The following is a 24,810-nucleotide window of genomic DNA, read 5'->3' on the forward strand; positions in this document are numbered from 1 at the left end:
ACACGAAATATACAAGAACATTCTCTTTGCTCTCTAACATATTCTCTTGATATTATTGCTTTCATTTATTATCTTCATTATAGTTCATCATTTATTGCTTATCATTGGCCATAAAGAGCCTTCATTGATTTTATCATAACTGTTAGCCATACTTCAACTGCCTACGATAGCTCTCAACCGGGCACCGGAATCTACCTCGAGGCCCCCGAGTCGACAATCTCGAGGCCCCGATTATTGATCTATCGGTTTGGTTATCACCTTATCCCTAACTCTTATCTCGTTTCCAAGTCTCACACATAGCATCAACTGCTTAACTACTAGTATAAAAATAGATCACGTATATTTAGAGTCCCATAATCAAATTTAATTGTTATTACCATTTTCACAGTAAACAGTTTAGCACCCACCGTAGGGCTAAAAATAATAGTGATTATTTTCTTGCTGGTTTTACTACATAACACAAGTTATCTTTCACGCTTTTTCTTGTCCAAGATCTCCGCTTTCAGGTCGAAATGTCTAACTCAGTGAATGGAGGTGAAAACAACAATCTTGAGGACCACGAAGAAAATGGTGTGGGTGTTCCAGGTGTTGGTGTGCTGCCACGAAACCCTGGGAATGCACCAGAACCAATCCCCATGGACGCAGTCTCACACCAAGGGGATAAACAAGAAGCTCAAAAAACCCTAAATAGGGAAGAACGGGAGGTTAGCCTTCACGTTATTTTTGAAATGGTGCAGGCACAACAGCTGGTTATTGCTCAGCTGCAAAGTCACCAGAAAACTCCTTGCACGGTAGCACCGGGGATAGCTCCCCCAGCCGAACAGGTACCGGAGAGATCGAGCAATAACGGGTCGATAGCCAATCTTGTCATCGTAAAAATGCTCGAGGACCTCACCAGAAGGATCGAATAGGGCAAGAAAATGATAAAAGCCAATGACAAAAAGGTTGAGATCTACAACTCCTGGGTCGACCAAATTTCGGTCGCACTCCCGATCCTGAAAGGTGTGGATTCGAAGAAGTTCATACAAAGGTCGTTCCTAGAGGAAGCGGCTCCGAAGCCCACTCCAAAGAAGTTCAGAATGCCAGACCTCCCAAAGTACAACGGGACCTCAGACCCCAATGAGCGCGTTACTGCTTACACTTGCACAGTGAATGGCAATGATATAAAGGACGACGAGATCGAGTCCATCTTACTAAAGAAGTTCGGGGAAACACTCTCGAAGGGGACCATGATGTGGTACCACAACCTACATCCTAACTTCGTGGACTCATTTGTCATGCTGGCAAACTCCTTCACAAAGGCACATGTCGGTGCCATCAAAGTAGTAACAAGGACGTCTGACGTGTTCAAGATCAAGCAGAGGGAGAATGAAATGATGCAAGAGTTCGTATCTCGTTTTCAAATGGAACGGATGAAACTACCGCCAGTCTCTGATGACTAGGCAGTATATGCCTTTAACCTAGGTCTGAATGAACGAAGCTCAGTGGGTTCAAAGTAGTTGAAATAGAATTTGGTCGAGTATCCCGCTGTGACCTGGTCGGATGTCCACAACCGATACCAGTCAAAGATCAGGATCGAAGATGACCAGCTAGGATCACCCTCGGGCTCAGTATACCCAAGCAGGCTTCCGGCGAAGGAACCAAACTCAAACAAAGAAAGATATCAGCCATACACCGAATATAGAAGGAACGCCCCGAGGCGTAACCCACCTCGCATTGATCGAAGGATAGAACGAGGATAGAATCCTCGGGGACTCATCAACAGAGGCGGATTCGATAGGAACGCAAGGCCAACGGAGGCACCTCACTTATCAGAATACAACTTCAACGTCGATGTATCGTACATCGTGTTCGCCATCAGTAAAATCAGAGACGCCAGGTGGCCCAGGCCTATACAATCGGATCCTTCACAAAGGAACCATAACTTAGTGTGTGAATTTCATAATACGCATGGCCACAAGACCGAGGATTGCCACCAACTCCGAGAGGAAGTAGCCAGAAAACTCAATAAAGGTCACCTTCGAGAATTCTTAAGCAACCGGGCAAAAAATCAGTTCCGGGAAAGAGAGGCGGCCAAGAAGAATGAAATGAATAAGCCGCAACATGTCATCCACATGATCTTGGGAGGCATCGATGCCCCACAGGATCCCGTGATGAGAAGGACGAAAATATTCATCACCAGAGAAAAGCGAACCCGGGGGTACATACCCGAGGATGCCCTCACGTTCAGTGAAGAGGACATCGAGACCTTGTCTTAACCCCACAATGACGCACTAATAATCTCTTTCCTCATAAATACGTTTCAAATAAAATGTGTACTCGTGGATCTAGGTAGCTCGACCAACATTATCAGGTTGAGGGTAATAGAGCAGCTTCGTCTGCTTGACCAAATCATGCCCGCCACTCGAGTCCTCAACGGATTCAACATGGCAAGTGAAACAATGAAAGGAGAAATCACCCTCCTAGTCAACGTGGCCGGCACAACCCAAAATGTCAAATTCCATGTCATCGAGAAGACATGAGGTACAACGCCTTGTTCGGACGGCCGTGGATACACTGCATGAGAGCAGCACCATCCACCCTCCACCAAATGATGAAATTCCCAACAAAGGATCGGATTAAAACCATCTACGGGGAATAGCATGTGGTGAGGGAGATGTTCGTGGTATAGGACGTGGCACCGACACCAATACCTCCACTCGCAAAAGAGCCAAAGGGTAATCAAACCACATTTTCAATTAAGCCCGGTTGAACAAAGCAAAAGATCGTACCGCGTCCTCGTCACAAGTGACTAGGATATATTGGACCTCAAAACACCGCCAGCAATCCCACACTAAAGTATGACCATCACCCTTTTCACTTTATATTTCATGCTAACCTTCGTGCAGGCTCCCGACCAAAGCAGTCAAAATACTAACCCAACTCGAAGACCTTAAAGTTTTAAAGCATATGTTGCACTCTTTTCCTTCAGCCGAGTTTTTATCCCGGAAAAGGTTTTACCGGCAAGGTTTTTAACAAGGCAACATCTACATGCTACATAAAGAAAACTCAACAAGTATTCGAGGCTTCTTTTGCAATCAACCTCGAACACTAGGGGGCATTCCCCCGGAAGGCCACCCACTCGGAAAAGCCAAGAAACGTCAAAAGGGGTCCTAATAGGAAAATGATGTACCGGGCCAAACGGTTGAACAAAATGTGTCTGTATAGCCAGGCCCAGACGGTGAAAACATGTATACTTGTACCAAGTAATCAAAGAATACCTTTTGTCAAAGCATCTCACACTCCAAAAGAAACTCAGCATTTTCGCAAAAATGATTCCTCCGTTGAAAATTTCCCAATCACTCGGGGACTTGCGTCAACAGTTCAACACCTGAACGACCTCCGGGTTGGGACTCCAAATTTGTAAGCCCTCAACGAGACAACGTGAAAACCACGAAATGTCTCCAAGGCATAAAGTGCCCTGAACACTTGGGGACCGACGTAAAAATCTCAAAAATTGCACGATCTCAGGGTCGGAATCTCCGAAACCATAAGCTCTCAACGAGGCAGCACCAAAATTACAAGTAACAGCTCCCGAGCCAGGATACCCTCGATGACTCGGGGACTGTCACCAATCATCGTTCATTTAAAAAACCCGAGGCCATTAGACCCCGAGTGGGTAGACTTGGCCTCGTAAGATCTACATAAGGCAGCAACAATACCTGTAAGACCTCAAGCAAGGCATGAACAATACTTGTACCAAGTATCCAAAATTGTAAGACCTCAAAGGCATGTAAAGCTTGTAAGACCTTAGTAAAGGCATAAACCCGATCTCAAAGTTTTGGCTATATATCGAACTTGTAAGACCCCTAAAAAGGCATACCCTCGATATAGATGCCGAAACTACTTCACTTGGGACTTAAAGGCTCCGACCGAACACAAATGACTCCGGTCACAAGGTTGTACCAGCCAAACTAACGCAACTCGGGGATGCCCAATCGTCGCTACAAAATCACAGGCCTTCAATTACTTCGAATCTACTTTGAAAAGAACCGATTAAATAGGCTACCCTCAATATAGGCAAAAGAGCATCGACCATGTCAACTCCAAATCACAAGCTTCGAGATACTCAGCCTCCGAGCCAAACCTCCCGAGGTGCTCAATTATCGCCACATAACAATTCGTAATCGAGGTTTTTATCGAACCGTCGAAGAGTCAGGCAAAAATCATTTCAAAAAGTCCTTAACGAGGGAAAAATAAAGCCAATAAAAGGTCGCTTCAACCCAAGGCGTAAGAGCCATTATCGCCAGCCCACAAAAAAGGTCGCTTCGACCCAAGGCGTAACACCTATTGTCGCAAGCCCACACTAAAAAGCCGCATCGGCCCGAGGCGTAAGAGTCATTATCGCCAGCCCTCACAGATACAAAACTTGAGGGTCGAATGAACTCTAGTCAAAACCCGATTCGGATACTGAATCCAAAATAGTTAACTAAATATGCCTAAGAGCAAAGCGTAAGAGCCATTGTTGCCAGCCTGATGAGCCTCAAGGTCACACACATAAAAGGTCGCTTCGACCCAAGGCGTAAGAGCCATCGTCAGCAGCCTGCAAAAATACAAAACTTGAGGGTCGAATAAGCTCAAGTCAAAACCCGACTCGGAGACTGAACCCAAAATAGTTAACTAAAAAGGTCGCATCGACCAAACGCGTAAGAGCCTACGGGCCCGCCTAATGAGCCTTAGGGCCGCATCACGAATCCAAGGATTTCTACCAAGTCAAAGACCAATTCACCTAGCCAAATTCGAGACAGAAAGAGAAACAGAAGAAATAAAGCCGCAAGGTTTTCTTTTATACACATATACAAAAAATATACAATCTTTGTCTACAAACATGTTTTGAAAATGCTATATACAGATGGCGAAATCTATGCCCCCTGGGAGCTATGGCATGCCGACATCATCTTCGCTTTTTATGGCGTAATACAAAAGTAACCAAGCATCACGCTCGTCGGCCCTCGCTCGAGCCAACTCTTCCGAGAGGGCGAAACCCCTAGCATGGATCTCCTTGAGGGTCTTTCTTCAAGACTTACAACGAGCATATTCTTCAATATTCTCTCCGCGGTCGAGGATTCTTCTCAGCTGAGCTTGAGCATCGGTAACATCCTTTAAATAAATCGCCATCTCCTGGTCAGCCTTAGATCATCTCATTACAGCTTCAGCCCGGGCATCAACGATCTCAACCCTGACCTTTGAAAGCTCAGACTCGAGCTTCGTAATCATATTTGTTTGAACCGAAGCATTATCACGATCTAAGTGAAGTTGAGACTCAAAGGTGGGAACTTTAGCCAGAGTACCCTTCCCCTCTAAAGACTGAGACTCCGCCCTAGCTTTTAGCTCATCATACTCACGCCCCGGCCAGCTTCATCCTGAAGGTGCTCTAGGGACTCCGTCTATTTCTACAACTGAAATAAACAAATTGTTAGCCTCAAAAGCTGGAAGGCGGAATGCACGCTCACCCAGGACAGAAAATTACCTGTTCCTTCAAGTGGTTCTCATAATTCAAGCTCCGGCCCACCTCATCTCGCAAGTGTACCAACTTGACTTCCATTTCATCGCAAAAGAGCCTAAGGGATCTCTCCTGGTCTAGAGCTTTTTGCAGCCTGGCTTCACAACAAAGCAGCCCGGACTTAAGCTTGTCGAAGGCCTACAAAAGAAAACATAATAAGGAAGGGAAGGCGCGAAGCTCGAAAGATCTGTGTCGAAACTCACCACAAAGTGAAACTGCTAGGATTCCTCGAAGGCCAAGCACACACCTGCCAATCCAGTTCCCTCAACTCTGAAAGGGTCAACTCCGGTCGAGGCACGGTCGCTCGGTGTATACGACCCCAGGGTGCCATCTGAGTTCGGACAAACCCTCTTCCACGATCTATCTACAGTGCCTTAAGGCTATCTACACTAAGTTCAAAGCAAGTTTCCAGGTGATCCGTATTTGAACGAACCTCCACTCGGGGACTGCCCTCGAAAGCTCAAAGGCAGTCCCTATCCACGGGACTCCGAGAAAATTTTCCCTCAAAGGTTATCGCGGAGCCTAAGTGATAAATCACGGTTTCAAGGCTCGAAGCGTTACTTCCATTCGACTCGAAGTAAGGGTCCCGATGACCCGAGTTTGTCGGTCTAATCCAGGCTCGATCCAAGGAACGACGAAGGACTCCACGAGAAGCCATACTAATCAATCAAAAATTAGGAAAAAACACTCGTATTTGGGGCTCCGATGACCCGAGTTTGTCGGTCTAATCCAGGCTCGATCCAAGGAACGACGAAGGACTCCACGAGAAGCCATACTAATCAATCAAAAATTAGGAAAAAACACTCGTATTTGGGGCTCGATGTTGGCAGCAACCGGTAGAGTCATACATTCAGAATCTCCATAAATGTAAACAAAAGGGAATACAGCAAACATCAAAGACAAAATTGAAGAAGCTTCTTTGTATTCATAAAAAAATTTGATTACAAAATCCCACGAGGGGTCCTTACATATGATTACAAAATCCCACAAAGGGTCCTTACACATAAACAAAAAAGCGAAAAGGTACACATATAGTAAAAGCCTAGAGCCTAGCCTACTCTCAAAGGCATTTTCTTGGCAGCAGCATCTTCGAGCTTCATCTCCTCGGGAGTTTTGTCTCGATCCTCCAGAATGGCATCTTCAAAAGGGGAGATGACAAAGAGGAAAGCGATGGAGAAGAGCAAAGTGACACGGAAGAGGCAAAAAGCCACTTCTTGGAACGTTGCCCCGGTGCGAGATGCAACCGTTAGTAGATAGTACCACCTCACTCCACGGAAAGCAAAGGGAGTGAGGCTTCGCACTGGGTAATCGAGGGAGGTGAGTAGCGGTGTATAGTCCGAGCTACCTCTTGAGTAGCAGTGTAGAGTCCAAATATTTCCCTGGGTCAGGAGAAATCGGCCCCCTGCTTCGTCATCCTAAGCCAACGACGATAGTAACAACAACAACAACAACAACAACAACAACAATAATAACAAAACGGCGTAATCTGGCTCGACCAGAGAAAGTCCAGGAGATAGGCCATGGCATGGCTGATAGAAATGCCACCGTACAATCTTGAGGCCATGGGCCTCAAACATGGTGAACGACAATGAATAAGTATAGTAGGAAGAGAAGAATGGATAGATACGAAAAGATACTTGGATGAAAGGTTGATCCCAGGAGGATACCATTTATAGAAAGGAAGGCAGCGTAACTGACAGTGCCATTATTGCCCTCGAAAGACGTAATGACAGGCACATTTAATGCATCCTTGGGAGATGAACCGGCAGCGACATTATCGCTTTGAAGAATAATAAACCGCAATGCTTTGAATGATCCTGGAGAAGTGAAATGACGGGACGTTTTGGTAATCATGGAGGCTTGCTCATCGGTATGACATCATCGCTAGAAGTCCGAAGAGTCGGATGTCAAAATCGTTTCTTATGATTCCTCTCTAAGAAACGTGGGGACTATCTGTATACGGTGAAATCGGAGGGTCCAATTTCTCGTCATCGAGGCACCTCAGAAGACCACCTCAAAGTCTCGAGACTGCAAGACTATGGTCGAGTTTCCTCCCTCGAGGTTCGTCGATGCCCGATCTTGGGACAACGTTGACCGCGGCCACGGTAGAAATGGGGAGTTCCCAAGGCACATGGCTAGGATTGACAAAGCCTAGTGGACTACCCTAACCCTTAATCAAGGTGTCATCTAGCTGTCCCATCTCCGCTTCTTTGTCATTAATGTATTTTGTACTATGTTGGGATTTCCCTCCTATATAAAGGGGGTCCTTATCATTTTGTAGTTCGTTGTTGCTTCAATTGCTCCACACGAAATATACAAGAATATTCTCTTTGCTCTCTAACATATTCTCTTGATATTATTGCTTTCATTTATTATCTTCATTATTGTTCATCATTTATTGCTTATCATTGGTCATAAAGAGCCTTCGTTGATTTTATCATAATTGTTAGCCATACTTCGACTGCCTACGATAGCTCCCCGCCGGGCACCGGAATCGACCTCGAGGTCCCCGAGTCGACAATCTCAAGGCCCCGATTATTGGTCTATCAGTTTGGTTACCACATTATCCCTAACTCTTATTTCGTTTCCAAGTCTCACACATAGCATCAACTGCTTAACAACTAGCATAAAAATAGATCACGTATTTTTAGAGTTCCATAATCAAATTTAATTGTTATTACTATTTTCACGATAAACAAACTTACCATCTGATCAGAGGTTGCCCAATAGGGACTTGCCCATCAATTATAGCTCGATGGTAATGAAAATACTTTAATACTGTATATATAAACTCTTTGCTCTCTTGACTAGAAGAGGGAAATACTCAATTGAATATGAAGTCCCGATAAGGAGAATACTTATAAACTAGGAAAATATATGTAACTTGCGAGACTAGCAAAATATATGTAAATTTCGGGATATGAATTTTTATTTATGACTCGTTATCAAACTTGTGTAATTATGAGATCATGCTAAAATGAAGGAAAAGCTTAGCCTTAACATACATGGAGTAGGAAAAAATCTGCATAATATTCTTGGAAAAGATTGCACCGTACTTCGTTAGAACCGCAAAATTTCTCTGTTGCTAAAATTCTCGTGGAATTGTTGAAATTATAAAAACCATGTTGTGTTATAGAAATCACTTTGCATTGTTCAACTATGAGAATGTCAGGTTCTTTCTTAATATTGAAACATTGAAAATGAATTTGCAAGGTTGTTTGAAAGCTTTGAAGTGGAGGTGTCTTGCCACTAATTTATCATGGTGACACCTAATCTATTATGACCATGAGTCACTTAATTTCTAGTAGATTACTGCCACTTGGGGTGGGGTGGGTTTTTTTATTTAATCTTTATCACTTATTAGGTAATTAGGTAATGTTCTGTTACCCGGTAACTAACCAATTACCCGCATAATTAAAGATTATCTCAAATTATTTAAAATTTTACTTATTTTTAATATACATTATACATCATACTACCATGGTCATATGGTACCTTGCATGGTACTAGTCCATAAGTGTTGGATATTATAGCTCGGGCCGTATTTTATCCAAACATGCCAAACTTAGACGAAAATTTATTTTCTTTGACTTGTTTCCCCTCTCACATTCACGAATTTACTCATCACTTGTTTGAAATAGCATAATCCTTATAATCTCCAAATAATCTTTTCCTTAGACTGATGTCAATTACCTTACGACAAATTCAACGTACACTACTACAGGGTGCAACATCATCATAATTTAATATTGCGAAGCGTAACATCATCGTAATGTAATACTGCAAGGTGTAACATCATTGTAATGTAATACTGCAAGGCGTAACATCATCGTAATATAATACTGCAAGATGTAATATCGACGTAATATTGTGGGGCGTAACATCATTCCCCCCTTTGGAACATTCGTCCTCGAATGCTGGCTGATGCACTTATCATTCTCATAACTCATAGCTCTTGCGAATACTTTAATATTATCATTTCCATTTGGGCAACTATTCTTTGAATAAATACAAAGGCCAGGGCATTCCCCCATTTAGGCCTCTTTCCTATGCCATGACTTGTGATCGAATTCCTTCCAATCTCGTAGCTGTTGCTACCTCCTATCATGCAGCCTCTACGATATTGACCTTGTAAGTGTGCCTATGCGATCTTTTCTCCTTTTTCCTCCAGCTTTTAGTCAATCTTTTGGCCTTACTTTGTAAATATTTACAATGTTTAATGGGATGCCTCTCTGGGCATCTATAGGTGTATTGAAGTTCCTTGCTCGGTACTTTCTAGAAATTGCAAATATGGCTATATCTTATTTCATAGACCTAGTTATCCATTCGTATGACTTTACTACATCTACGTAGGTCATACTATACCATAATTCTTACTTCGATTTGAGGTCTGCAACCAACTCCAGGTTACTCTCGTTGCTTATCCTTAAGACTGATGGTCTAATCTCATCTCATACTATTGAACTTTTATCTATCTATTGTTGATTCACCTTAATGTTGATTCATCATATACCACTGATAACTTGATCTTTTATGTAACACCGCTGCTAGGGCTCGCATCTCACCGAGGACATCTAGAGTAATTAGATTGATCCACCTAGGGGTGACACTATACTTCCATAGCCGTACTTTTTAGCATCCCAATATGACTCACCTTATATAGGTATTTTAGTCCCTTACAATTCATGAAGTCCTCTCCCTTTTTTTCCTTCAAATCATTACTCATGCGAAGGCCCAAACGTCATCCTTTATTTATCACAGTTACACCCTCACAAATGCTATTAGTCTTAGACTCCTTTGAGTTCATTCAGGCTATATTGAGCTTTCTATAACTTAGAGGAACCACCAGCTCCCTTGTTTTCATGGGCTTAATCTCGAGGAATTATCCATTTTTGTCACATTTTCACTTTCTATCTTCTTATCCTTACTCTTGTCTTTCTAAACCTTGTCGTTCTATCATACTTTAGCTTGCGATCGATTCCCTTATGCTTTTCTGGAACATCAAGTGATACATCACATCGTCTCTAACTCTTCCTTTACTCTCTAATTAGACTTTTTGGTACTTAGAAGCCATAGGTTGGAAGGTATGCCACTAACAATGCTGTTGTCATTCCTGGATACTGAATCCCCGCACTTCTTAGCCTTTTATCCGCAGTATGGACTATTCACAACCTTCTGCATTTTAGTATCTCGTACGTTGTTCATCTTTACCTTTCTTACCTTAAAATCTTGCTTCGTATCTTTTATCTCTTTCATTACCTCCCTTTCACATAGGTATAATTCACATTCACAACTTGAAGCTCTATTATAATACTTGCACCTCTGGGGCATACACAATTCAGTGGGATCTTGATAACGACTTCTTATGAGGATGGTACTTATTCTAATTGGCTATATTGTAGAGCCGTTATAAAATATAGTTGTTGTACTATCTCTCTTGTTCCTTTGATATTAAGATTAATTCTGCAATATTCTCAATCACGATTTTTTTAATAATTTTCTAGGTCCAATAATCAGACTCCTGATTTACTTCGTTGATGTAACTCTTTAATTTCCTCTTCCTTCTGATCAGCCTTTATGTAGTCTTAAGCCATCTTCCGATCTGCGGCTCATGGTATTACTTTAGCCCTTTCATGGACGCTATGGAATGTTCAAGATACAATCTTCTAACAATTCAATCCTTTGTCTATGACCTGGACTCAATTCTTTCCTTTAACTTATACCGGAGTCTTCTACGACTATATGATTGTCAACATACATGCTGCATGGCTTATCCGAACTCTTAAGTACGTTCATAACATAAGTAATTCGGGATCATTGATCGAATAATTCCTTTCGTTCTTTCTTAGCTTTCCTTAACGTAAACTATTACTTTTCCTAGTCTTTCTGCCCCTTGTTGCGTGCATGCTTATCTCATCTTAATTCCCACACATGCCGGAGGTTTTGTGCAGTTCATATGATCTCGAATATTACTTTTAATTTTACTTCCCGTTCATTAGCCATCGTAGGTGCCACTATCCTTTGGAGTGATTACAACGTTGTTGTGAGACTGTTGTTACACGACCATTTCCTTTTTAGGTTATTGTGCTTAGGTTGCAGCCTTCTTCCTTATTTCCTCAACTAGTCTTTCGTTGTAGTATTTAGGGAGAACCCTCGACTCTTGCAAAGCTGTGAGCTTATTATAGACCTTTTGATGTCCTTCCTTGCCTATAATCATCTGTAGTTACTTACCTCCATGTCTTTGTGCTTGTAGGGTTGCTCCTGAACTGATATTTTGATTGTCTTCCCAGTGGCACTTTCTTTTATCCCCGTAACACTCATACGGTACCTTTAACTAACCCGACTCCTATTTGAATATATCTCAAGTATTATAATGGCATTACTGCGGGGCTGAATTCTCCATGTTGGGGCTCACTATATTTATCTCACATGATCTGTTGATTTGTTTGTAACCTCTTGTCTAGTCATGACTAGGATCTTCCTGAATCAACTACTAACTACTCGTTGGCTCGTTCTCATATCCATACGTAATCTTTCTTAGGTTATTTCCTTTGTCTTAACTTACCTCATGTACTGGCTCCTTATCTATCAATAACATCCCGGGTAGGAACCCTTACTTCCTTTTCTTAACATCGTGCTTACATAATGTTCTGGAATCATAGTATATCTATAACATTTGAATAAGTGCAATCTCATCCCCTTCTCATTTTTATCGCATTATTCCTTTATCATTTCATAGTTACTAGATCCACTTAATTCTGACTTAATGACACATCATTCATGTTTTACCTCTTCATCTTCGGCGTCCTTTCACATCATCGATGACCCTTACTCGCCTTGCGGTAATCCTTCTATACCAAGGATAGCAAAATTCCTTACTCGCGATGGTGACACTTAGTGTAACTTGCACATACATTCCCTTAAGCTTAACTTTGCTCTCATTGCTTGCTTTAGGGAAGCGTCTTCCTGAATGACCATTCTTTGACATGGATCTTCTTCTGTTGTCCATTTTATTACTGCCGGAATGCAATGTGAAATTCTCATAATGCTGACTATTATCAAATTACTCAGTTCCTAATTCATGTTTAGGTTATCCTGTTCACCAGTCCATACTGATTTTTATTACTCTGGGGTCTAACTTTCCCTTCTGTTAATCACATTAGAGTCGCGAACTTATTTCTCGAAATGAGGATGCGACTGTATGGCGTATACTCTTTTGTTGTCTCCACATCTGGCACCCCTCATTTTTTTCTTTCCTCGATTATCGACTATGCAATACTATCATTTCATTTTATTTTTCCATCGTTGTCATTCATGTATTACATCTTACTCATAATTCTTCCTTATCTCTCTTCTCATTACTCTGCTAATATTTCTGCCTACCCCTTTCTCATGAAAACTTCAACAAGACAATCTTTTGCTTTTAGCCCCCTTTGCTTCATTTATTGGCTCTTCGGGTTTCTAACGTCCTCGCTCTACTAGGGACGAGAGTCACTAAGGTAATGTTTATCCCTTCCAGGATTTTAGTGCCTATCTTTTAGCACATTTGCAATATCCTTCGGCAATGTCAACTAATGCAAACAATTCATCCACCATTTTGAGTCACTTTGACCCCAGCTGGATCGTGATATTATGCCCTTCTCTTAAACCATATTTGTTAGCTCTCATAGAGCCTAACTTAGATCGGTGTGGCCAATTGTACATACCTCTATTACTATTAAAGTAACTCAAAATGCTTATAGCTCCCTTCCTAAATGGTAAATAAGGATAATTTTCATTAGCTGGGTACCTCGTACCCTCTTTCACCTTACTTCCTTTACTTGTTGAAACTTGTATTTATCTTCTGAATCTCTCATTGTTTTTCACCATAAAGGTGGATAGCTATTTTTGCCTTAAGGCTTATTTTCCAGAAGCTCACCAAGTTCTTCTGACTCAATTCTTTCGTAACCGCATTCAATCCCTTACCAACCATCTTTCTAAATGCAGTCATCATCATATTACGAATAAGATAGAGTTTAGAATACCACACGATCTAGAGTAAGAAGAAAGAGTGACAGTCCTAAATGCCCTGTAGCCTCCTGCTTATAAGTGTGGTGCACGACACACTCATAAATAAGACTCTACTAGACATGGCTTGTAAACTCCCTAGGACAGAACTGCTTTGATACCACTTTTGTCACACCTCGAACCTGGGGGCGAGATCGGCACCCAGTGCCTCACCTATCCTTGCGTACCAACTTGCAACTAAGGGACTCTGAACATTGATGTCATACTTTGGTCATGGGCCACATTGCAAGACAACTGCGAATGCTGACTAAATATCAATATAAAATTGGGCTGACAAGGCCGTCATAATTACTACAGCTGACAAACCAACCAAATATACATACAAGGCCTGAAAGCCCAACATACCGCACTAACAGACAGGATATGTCTACAAGCCTTTACTGATGGATGTACTATGATCGGAACAGCTCCCCGACCTACTCATAATATATATACATATATATACAAGATGTACATAAGGTTCTAAACCTGGCAACTCCGAAAGGCATGGAGCTTATCGATCAAGCTGAACTCGGGCAACACTTAATGAGGAGGCCTACCCATCTGTCTGTCTGAACCTGCACGCATGAAATGCAGCGCCCCCAGAAAAGGGACGTCAGTACAATATAATGTACTGAGTATGTAAGGCAATATACTGAAAGTTGAAACTGAACTGATAATAATAACTGCAATCAGCTAGAAGTCAAAGATAATCTGAAGATATGCTTACCTGTTGATATTGACTTAACTCTCTCAATATAGTAAGTAAAATAGTTCTCTGGCCCTATGTGTGTGTGTATATATATATATATATATATATATATATATATATATATATATATATATATATATATATATATATATAACTACTCTACCATAGTAGGCCCGTTCATAGGCGATTGGCCATACTAGGCTCTATATCTTGGCCATTCTGGGCTCGCTCATAGGCGCTCGGCCATAGTAGGATCGGTATATAACTTACCATCTGATCAGATGTTGCCCAATAGGGGCCTGCCCATCGATTATAGCTCGATGATAATGAAAATATTTTAATACTACATATAAACTCTCTGCTCTCTTGACTGGAATAGGAAAATACTCAATTGAATATGAAGTCCTGATAAGGAGAATATTGTAACTTATAAAACTAGTATGTAAATTTTGGGATATGAATTTTTCTTTATGACTCCTTATCAAACTTGTGTAATTATGAGATCATGATAAAATGAAGTAAAAGCTTAGCCTTAACATACCTGGAATAGGAAAAAATCCGTATAATATTCTTGGAAAAGATTGCACCGTACTTCGTTAGAACCGCAAAAAATTTCCGTTTCTAAAATTCTAAAAATTCTCATGGAATTGTTGAAATTATAAAAACCATACCGTGTTATAGAAATCACTTTGCATTGTTCAACTATCAGAATGTCAGGTTCTTTCTTAATATTAAAACGTTCGAAAATGAATTTGCAAGGTTGCTTGAAAGCTTTAAAGTGGAGGTGTCTTGCCACTAATTTATCAAGGTGACACCTAATCTATTGTGACCATGAGTCACTTAATTTCTAGTGGATTGCTACCACTTGGGGTGGGATGGGGTTTTTTTATTTAATTTTTATCACTTATTAGGTAATTAGGTAATATCCCATTACCCGGTAATTAACCAATTACCCGCATAATTAAAGATTATCTCAAATTACTTAAAATTTTACTTATTTTTAATATACGTTATACATCATACTACCGTGGTCATATGGTACCATGCATGGTACTCGTCCATAAGTGTTGGGTATTATAGCTCGGGCCGTATTTTATCCAAACATGCCAAACTTGGACTAAAATTCATTTTCTTTGACTTGCTTCCCCTCTCACCTTCACGAATTTACTCATCACTTGTTTGAAATAGCATGATCCTTATAATCTCCAAAAAATCTTTTCCTTGGACTGATGTCAATTACCTTACGACAAATTCAACGTACAATACTACAGGGTGCAACATCATCATAATTTAATACTGCAAAGCATAACATCATCATAATGTAATACTGCAAGGCGTAACAGCATTGTAAAATAATACTGCAAGGCATAATATCATCGTAATATAATATTGTAAGATGTAATATCGACGTAATATTGCAGGGCGTAATAGCTGCATCTCCCAAATCAGAGAAACCTAAAGTTTAAAGGCCTCGGACTGACGTCAAAGTCTCGACTTCGATTGTTGTGACGAGTCCCCATGCCGAGGATGAAGGTGATGATTATTAAGTCCCTTTGGTACAAAGGACAAGACGAGGTACGGATGCTCGCAAGTTATTGGGCGAAAAGCCGCCGAATCGGGGGTGGTCGATATAGACCAAATCCATGCTAAGGAGACCCTCGAGGAGGGTGGGGGCACAATCCCTGAGTTTCAAGTCGGACATGGTACAGCCCGCGCCGATGAACCCGCTTCTGGTGACTCTGGAAAGCCTGAATGCGAAGCTTCTCGGGGGAAAGATGAAACCCTTAGAGAAATTAATGCCCTGGGTGGCTTTAATTTGGGCCATTCGTACTCTCGGGGGGAAATCAGGGATGCACAGGACCAGGATATCGCCGATATGGGGGCTTCTCATAGAGGGGAAGATGTCTCGAAAACCTTTTCAACGGTGTCGACGAGGACATCGACCTCGATGCTCCCATTGCTCTCAAGGAGGCGGAGAGGCTTCAACATCAGGTGATATTTTTTGGCATACTTTTAGCGCTTCAAAGTTTTTGTTTGTTTTCTAACTTCCCTGTTTGTTGCAGGCCAAGAAAATGTATGACCATGCCTTTTATAGGCTTCGAGACGAGCTTTCGTGTTGTAGGAAGGAGATCAAGAAGCTCACCTCGGAGCTAAAGGAGGTGAAGGCCTCCTCTGCCCAAAAGGGGGAGGAGTTGAGCGGACTTCAGGCAAATTTGGAGGGAGTGCGCCAGGAAAAGGCTGGCCTCGCTAAGCAGGTATCACGGTATCCATGAACTCGTCTTTTATTCTTATAACTTGACACTCACCGACTTGTTTTGCCTTTGCATATTGGGCAAAAAGATGCCCTGGTGGGGCGGCTTCAAGAAGAGGCTGCATCCAAGGATGCGAAGATCCTTGAGCTAAAGGAGCAAAATGAGGTCGTGATATCGGAGAGAGACCTCTTGCGAACGGAGTTGATATCGATCCAGGGTCTTCTTCGAAGTGCTCAGAAGGAGGCTGCTGCACTATCTGTGGCCAAGTCAGAGGCTGAAGAAAATGCATCTTCATACATGAAAGATGCCGCTACTACAAATGAACGAGCCCAAGAGATATCAGAGAAGGCCGAGAAGAAGCTGACTCGGGCCATCGCTTACGCTCGTTCAAAGGCAAGGAGGCAGGCTCTCGAGGAAACAAGTGCTAAAGGCGTCGATCTCTCAGCAGAGATTGAGGAAGCCCGAGTCTCGGAGGAGGAATCGACCGTTTCGGCCACTTCGGATGAGGGTTCCGATGGTGAAGAATAGACCTACGTCATCTTCCTTTATTTTTTGTGTATAAATTTCTCCGGGGGGGAGTTTTTGTAAAGACACCCTTTGTAAATATATTTTTGGTAATGTAAGAAGATTTTTCTGCTTCAAGTCTTTGAATTTTTATATTTCAGCATTCACGCGGAGTTAGCCTTTGAATTTTGATGTTGGCTCTTTGGAGCCCATACTTGGAGTAATCGGGACCTTCGAGATCGGGCACCATCTCGAGATTAGGTCGATAGCTTTTTAGAATTGATGCTTGTAATAACAAAAATCCTCGGGGTCTCAACGGCTCCCGAGTACTGTGTGACAGTATCATTTATGTGACACGGTTGTGAAGCGATCGGGGTGGTCCCACTGGTACACTTCCCCAAAAATGGCACTGACACGGTCAGAATCAATTGGCCTTCAGGATAGGCCAACAGTCACTGCTTGCTCTATATATGCATTTGCTTATTTCTTATCTGAGGACTCCGCTACTTTGAGTAACTATCCCTTTTATAGAGCTCTTTTTTGTGCTAGTTCTCTTACCATTACAAAAGCTTTCGCCCAAGCCTTTATCTTCCTTTTTCTTATTTTACCATAGTCATGGCTGCTACGTCTAAATCCGTTCACCAAGGATAGGATAGTTCCGCCTATGTTTCGCGCTCGGCCTGTGGTACACCACCGGTATCTGGTGAGCTAACTTCGAGGTGCTTTGTCATGAGGAGGGACTTTGCGTTAGAGAGACCTCCCAATTTTTAGGGCCATCAGGAGCATGCATCGAGGTTTATCTCCTCAATAGGGGAGGAGCACTTCGAGGTAGTTAGAAAAGACTGCGGATAGGGAGAAAAGGTGGTACTACAGGTACCTTCCCCGAAAGAGAGCATCATGACTCATGTCGAGGGATTTTTGAACGTATACATGTATCCCTTTACGTTGGGCCCTCTCGATAGGTCGTGCTTGAATTTTGTAGAAGATGTCGGGTTACCCTGGCACAGGTTCACCAGTTGTTTTGGATGATAGTGCTGATGATAAGGTATTTTGCAGATAAAGCCGGGCTCGAGTTCACCCTTAGCCATCTTATTAGACTGTATTGCCCCTTGCATCATCGAGGCATGATTACTCTGCGACGTCGATGATGTTACACCCCATGTTTTCATACTTGAGAGTACGTCGTAAGTCAATTGATATAAGCTCAGAAATGAATTCTTCTTTGAAAAATTTATAAAGTAAGTTAATGATATTACCGTGGAAGTTCATAATATTTAAGATCATGAATAGCAAGTACCAAGATGGTTGGAAGGCTTAGAAGCTAAACGAATTGAAGGAGATAAGTTTTGTCGAAAGTCGACAAGATTGGTGTTACACCCTATGCGTTCTAAGGTGACGTATAATAAATATGGGACTTGTTAATCATGATTTAATGAGCGTAAAGTCATAATATGACTATATATTATGTTTGTACATAAAATATAAAGTTTGGGAAAAATTGAATTTAACTTACGGAAAAAATCGAGTTAAGATTTGCCTTGTAACGAGCTGTTTTGAGAAATTAAATTTGTATGCTTTATGGTGTCATTTTGGGACATAAATCATACCAAAATGAAGGTCTTGGAACCTAGTTTCCAATGGTCCAAACCATTTATTCATATGACATCAGGGTAGAGAAATATGGATTTTTCAACTAGGATCACCAAGTCACGTTGCCGCACTTCGGAGAAATTGGCAGGCTTATAGGCCAAGTTACGATGCAGTTTTCTTCCAATATATTGAGATTTAAATGGAGATGTTTATATAGAATTAAAGCTCTATGTGTATAGTTGCCAACGCTGTAAACTATTTGTTAATACAATATCGGAGTAGAGAGATACAAGTGTCCAAAGTGGCACAGCTCAAGCTGCCAAGGAGGCAGGTTATCCACCTACTTGGAGAATTAAGGCGGTGGGCTTATAAGTTGTCTTTATCCATTATATTTTGTCAATATCCAGAGATTAATTACTGAAAAACACTGTCAAACTCTCCAAGAACTTGTCCAAGGTTCCAAGAACCAAACTCAAGAGAAATCAACACAAATCCTCATCAAAGGTGTTAAAGACTACAAGAGAATACTTCTATGATGTTGTGGTGTGATTGAGGGCTATTGTGAGCTAAGTTGATATGGGTTTTCGAGTTGTAGCTGCTTTCAAAGGTATGTATGACATCTTCTTGATTGTGCCTAAGGTTAATCTTTTGTTGGTTGTGTTGTTTGAGTGAAAACCATAAGATGCACTTGAAGGAACATGGGATACCGTTGTCTTTTTGGTTGGACTGTTTTGTGGTTAAAAATATAGTTTGTGGTGGCTGAAAATTGTGAGAAATAATTTGATAATATTGTGGCTGTTGTTGTTAAGCTTTCCTAGGTGTTAATTAAGTTGATTGAAGAAGAAAAGATGAAAAACAAGTGATTGACGATAAAAATTAAGGTGTTAGATGTATGAGGCTGTTTTGGAAGGCATTTTGTGGAGGCTTTAAACTAGAAATAATATGGTACTTATAAGTATGATGCTCTGAAGGTTGTAAACTAATTTATGGAATAAGAGTTTGATTCAATTTATATCTTGTTATGAGTAAAAGAAATGAGCTTGCCACTCAATATGATTGTTAAGATAATCGGAGAAACTCATATTGGATTATATTGTTGTTGTTGCTAGTGTTGGTTATAGTTGTTGTTGTTGGGTTGTTGATGACCCTTAGTGATCTTTGGGATGTATTAAAAATAAGGGAGTTGCTGCCCGGTTTTCCTTAAGTCATGCGACTAACCAAATACGATGGTACGATATTATATGTTAACGGTAATATCATTTCACTTGTTGTAGATGCAAGAAGTTGTGTTGAGCTTGGTTGAGTAATAAGGAAGAGATCATACAGGTATGTTAAGGCTATCCCTTATTTTCTTTTGGCATGATCCATATGATACAAACGAAACGAATAAATGCACAACTTCCATAAATGACTCTATTCATAGAAGTATTAGAGGTGCCTATGTTCTTGAATTCCCGTATGTCTTATTATTCTATCGCCTGTTCATGAGTCTCAAAAAATATATAGGTTGATAAAGTTATTTCATGATATTAATCAGACGTATGATAGTCTTATGATGTTCCGAGAGATTTTATTAACGTACTTCTCATGCATCGCATTCATTTATACATGTACATTAACCCATGACGAGATGACATTATATATGTGTATATATGTATATATATGTATATGGGATATGGGAAAAGGTTACGGTATTATATACGCACCACCACCTGATCAGCTGGTATACGTTGATAATTTGCCCACAGTGGCCGAGATGATATAATGGGATGCCCTCGGAGGCTTGATGATGTTATGAAAACATGTACCTATGCACGACATGACATTCATATGCATATGCATACAGGTATAAAGTATGGGTGGTGATACAGCCCCTGCACCTCTGAACTCCTCTCTTGCATTGTACTTGTACCTGGCTCATCATATGCTTGATTTATTGCTAGGTTTTGGAATCCATTGCTTCCCAATATCTCCTGATCCTCGGCTTGTTTAGCTTTAGCTGCCCTTGCTGCTAATTTTCCTAGGACAATTATCCACCCCTCTTCCTTTCTCTGAGCATCATTGTTTATTGGATCTGGTTCACTCTGTTGATTAATCATTGTTGCTTCCTGTTGTACTTCAGCCTTCTTCACATTATCATGTTGTCTGTCAGTTCTGAGCCATACTTGCTTATTTTTTATGATCTTCCTCTGCTGCACCACTCTTTGGAGTTGTACTGTTTTAATCTCTGCACAATCATGTCCAATTTTCAGACATTTTGTGCAGTAATTTTGGCTCCCAATCATAGGTGACTTCCTGCTGGATTAACCTCCCCTTATGATCCTGTAGCTTCACATATCTAGGTAGAGGCTTTGTGATGTCCATTTCTATCAGCATACGTGCATAAGAAATCCTAACTGAACCAGTAGTACATTCATATGCATATATTGGATTTCCCAATGTGCTGCCTATCTTACTTAAAGCTTTCATGCCCCAGCAATTTATGGGTAAGTTTGGAAACCTCACCCATAGGGGAATGGTTTTCAGGACCTCATCATGTACATTAAAATCATCCGACCAAACCTTCATTATCATAGGCTTGTTATTAATCGTATGTGGCCCAGAGTACAACACCTGATCCCTCTCCTCTAAATTAGTGAACCTTATTACAAAATATCCTTCATTATGGTAGAAGATTTGTGGTTTCACTGAAAACTTACCCACTGAGGTTAGTAATCGATCCATAGCTCCAATTGTAGGTGTTTCCCCAATCACATATAGAACAATAACATAACTCCATTTCTCAGTTTCTAGTTCAACATCTTCAATTTCTAGCTTCGCGATTTTTTCCCCATTTTGAACTGTTGGAGCTATGTACTGTAAATTCATCCCTTTCATAGCCAATTTGTTCCCTGCAACCACGTTTACCCAGGATTGGTCCATGGTCATCTTCTTTGCTTCCCCTTGCTCGCCGTCTTTAACAGTACCTGAACTGCATGGTACTGTTACATTCTTATTCTGTTTCACTCCTTGTGTTTGTACTTCCTTTTGCCCAGATCCGTCAATTATAGCTCGCTCAGCTGCGGGAGTAGCTATAATTTCCTTCGATTTGCCTTTGCCCAGTGATAGATCTGCATCTACTCTGTTTAGCTCACTTTGCATACTTCTAGGAGTACAGTTTTCACTCGGCTCCTCGATTTGTAACCCTTTTGGTGACACAAACAGCTCCAGCACAGTCCTTGTTTCCGTTGATCGCTGATCATTCACTTTGCATGTATTTTTTTGGATAAATTTTAATATAATTATTATTAACTTCTGAAATTTAGCATTATAAATTTTACTAAAAGCAATACCCTTTTCCGCTTATATAATTTATTACCTCAAGAAATATAATACTATATAATCTACGTAAATCATGTGTACAAATTATTGAATAAATTAGGCATTTCAATACTACACACTCAACTACTACTAAATATTTAATTTGTTTCACAACAAAGAAATAAATTTAAAGCGATGTTTTTGCTAATATTTAAACTTGGACATAATCAAAATTCATATAGGATGCAGTTGGTATGGAGTAAGATATTTTATATGTTGAGAAATCATTTTCATTTCTCTGCATTATTTTTTAGTGTTTTACTTTGGTATAACTAAACAATAAGCGACATATCGTAATGGTACGATTATGTTGATAACGTTTTAATTATATTTTAAATCTTGGAGCTTAATAATAAAAAATCGAAGCAACTCATATGGAGTAACAATTGTAATATTTATTTTAAATAAGAAGACTTTTCCTCCATAAGTGAGAAAAATCTATTCTTTTTTGTGACAAATATTTATTGCAAAATTTAAATTTGGTATGGATTAAGGTTGAGATATTTCCTTTTGGTATGTTCAATCAAACTTTTAGAAAAGTAAAAACTGAATTTATCAAAATTTTAACATCCACACAAAAATCACCCACCCAACAAAAAACAACTCCTACCCAACAAAAAACCATCATAGCACTAAATGAAAAATGAAAAATAAAACAATAAATGAAACCATGTACAACACAAGCATTTGATACGTAATTAAGTATACAAGCTGAGAAACAAAATGCTAAATTGGAATCTTTAATTATGTCATTTTGCTATTTTCATCAAAATAGAAAACAAATAAACCATAACCAAATAACAAGAATCTCTTTAAAATTTAGGGAAAAAATAAAATTGGGAGCAATAAAACTTACTTGAATAGCCCTGTTACTAGTTGTTCCGAAAATAGTGTAATTTTTTTTGTGTGTGGCCGAAATAGGTTATTCTCTGGTGAAACTTGAAGAAATTTTCGGTTAGCAATGGAGGATTTCAACTGAAATGGAGAAGAAAGGTCTGGGTTTAACATCTACAAGGAGAGCTCATTTAAAGAGCACACCTTCAACATTTACACTGAAGGAACGATCATCAAGCGCACCTTCAGTATAAACACTAAAGGCGCAGTCAACGAACACGCTTTTAATAAAGATGAATTGCCAGATCAGTCAAATTGGCGTCAGGATATTTAATTCAACTGAAGGCGTGTTACCCTATTGAGCCTTTTGTGTAAACAAAAAATATAAAGAAGGCGCGTTAGTCCATAACATCTTTAATTGATTTTAAAATTTACATTGAAGGTGCAATTACTTAGCGGGCCTTCTTCTTAAATTACACTTAATGGTCCGTCACCATGAGGGGCGTTAATATTACAAGAAAAAGGCTCACTTGTGTGGCGCGCCTTCACCATTAATAAAAAAAAAAATCTGACAAACCCGTTTATTGGAATGGCGCTCCATTCCTCACCATTTAAGTCAAGCAATAAGCATTAATTGGCTAAGATGGCATTGCCCCCACCTATATAGCTTGTTTCACGAAAATTTCTAAAATCAGCTTTATTTCGAAAAGTATTTTTCAAAAAAGTATGATTGATAAGAAGTATTTTATATTTGACTAATTAATTTAAATAACACTTTTAAACAACAGTTAGTGTTTTGACCAAATTTTTAAAAAAATACTTCTAAATATATTTTTCTCAAAAATATTTTTAAAAAAAGTATTTTTTAGAAAAAACTACTTTTTATTACTTCTTAAAAATTACCTTTGCTTCTACTTAAAATCAATTTTTTTCATTCTAAAAGTTTGTCAAACACCTTAACTGTGAGAAAAGAAAAAAACTTTTGGCTAAAAAGAAACTTGACCGACCAACCATGCTATCGTGATACCACCACACCTTTTCATTTGTTTTCGTTTTGATGTTGCCAATTTTGTTGGAGTACAAATATTTTAAGTACCATATCCATGGAAGCTTTTATTTTACATAGGGAAATCACCAGTTACGTCCCCCCTATAAGTAAGTTATTATAAAAATTGGTCAATTCATAAAATATTATAAATATTAGTCATATACTATAAGTATTAGCCAATTAACTATTTGTGACCAAAAATGTCATTTTTTTTTGCTTCTTGTGAGTGGGTGTTGTTGGAATAAATTTGGTACATCTTAAGGAGTTGAATCTCAGTTTTGGAAGGATTTGGTAGAGTTTTGAGGGAGTTTGAACTAAAAATTCGAAGTAGAAGATAAACATGAAAAAAAATAATGTGTATCATTTGTATATCACATAAATATCATTTTATGTAGCAAATGTGTATCACTTTTATATACATATGTAACGACCGACCGGTCGTTTTGAGCATTTGTACTTCGCTTGGTAGTTTGGGGGCACGAGTAGCTCTGTACGATGTATTAGGACTTGTGTGCAAAACTTGGGTTCATTCCAAGTTGATTTGATATGTTTCGGCGTGAGTTTTGGAAGTCGAAAGTTCAAAAGATCATTAAGTTTGATTTGAGGTGCATTTCGTTGTTTCGATATTGTTATGTGTGTTTTTGAGGCCTCGAGTAGGTTTGTGTTATGATATGGAACTTTTTGATATGTTTAGACGGAGTTCCGAGGGGCTCAGGTGAGTTTCGGATAGGTTTGGGTTGTATTACGCTCGTTTTTCTTATGTTTCGACGTCATTTCTTTAAGCATAAATGGTACCACATTGAACAAATGAGCTCCGATTTCTATTTTATTGAATTATTAGATCTGTATCGTAATTATGGAGCCATAGCAAAAAGAATCGTCAAATTTGGACATCGTATGAGAATTTTATGGTCATTTTACA

General features: G+C 40.0%; 1 protein-coding gene across 3 annotated transcripts in view; it reads right to left on the reverse strand.

The window, feature by feature from the left end:
* The window catches only part of LOC107790587 (uncharacterized), a 32,912-nt gene extending 9,716 nt beyond the window's left edge, over positions 1 to 23,196 (reverse strand). For 2 of the 3 annotated variants that reach the window (XM_075253732.1, XM_075253731.1), the window contains exons 1-2: positions 22,863 to 23,196; positions 14,078 to 14,166 (exon numbers count right to left, since the gene is read on the reverse strand). Coding sequence is in view for 1 of the 3 variants with exons in the window: in XM_075253730.1 (XP_075109831.1) it covers positions 20,882 to 21,891; position 22,863 (1,011 nt within the window). In the remaining 2 variants the exon portion in view is untranslated. Of the gene's footprint in view, positions 1 to 14,077; positions 14,167 to 20,403; positions 21,892 to 22,862 lie in introns of those variants that run through there. The other variant, XM_075253730.1, reaches the window with a different exon arrangement.
* Positions 23,197 to 24,810: the final 1,614 nt, after the last annotated feature.

The sequence above is a fragment of the Nicotiana tabacum genome, chromosome 5 (assembly GCF_000715075.1).
Source record: "Nicotiana tabacum cultivar K326 chromosome 5, ASM71507v2, whole genome shotgun sequence".
Taxonomy (NCBI): Eukaryota; Viridiplantae; Streptophyta; class Magnoliopsida; order Solanales; family Solanaceae; genus Nicotiana; species Nicotiana tabacum.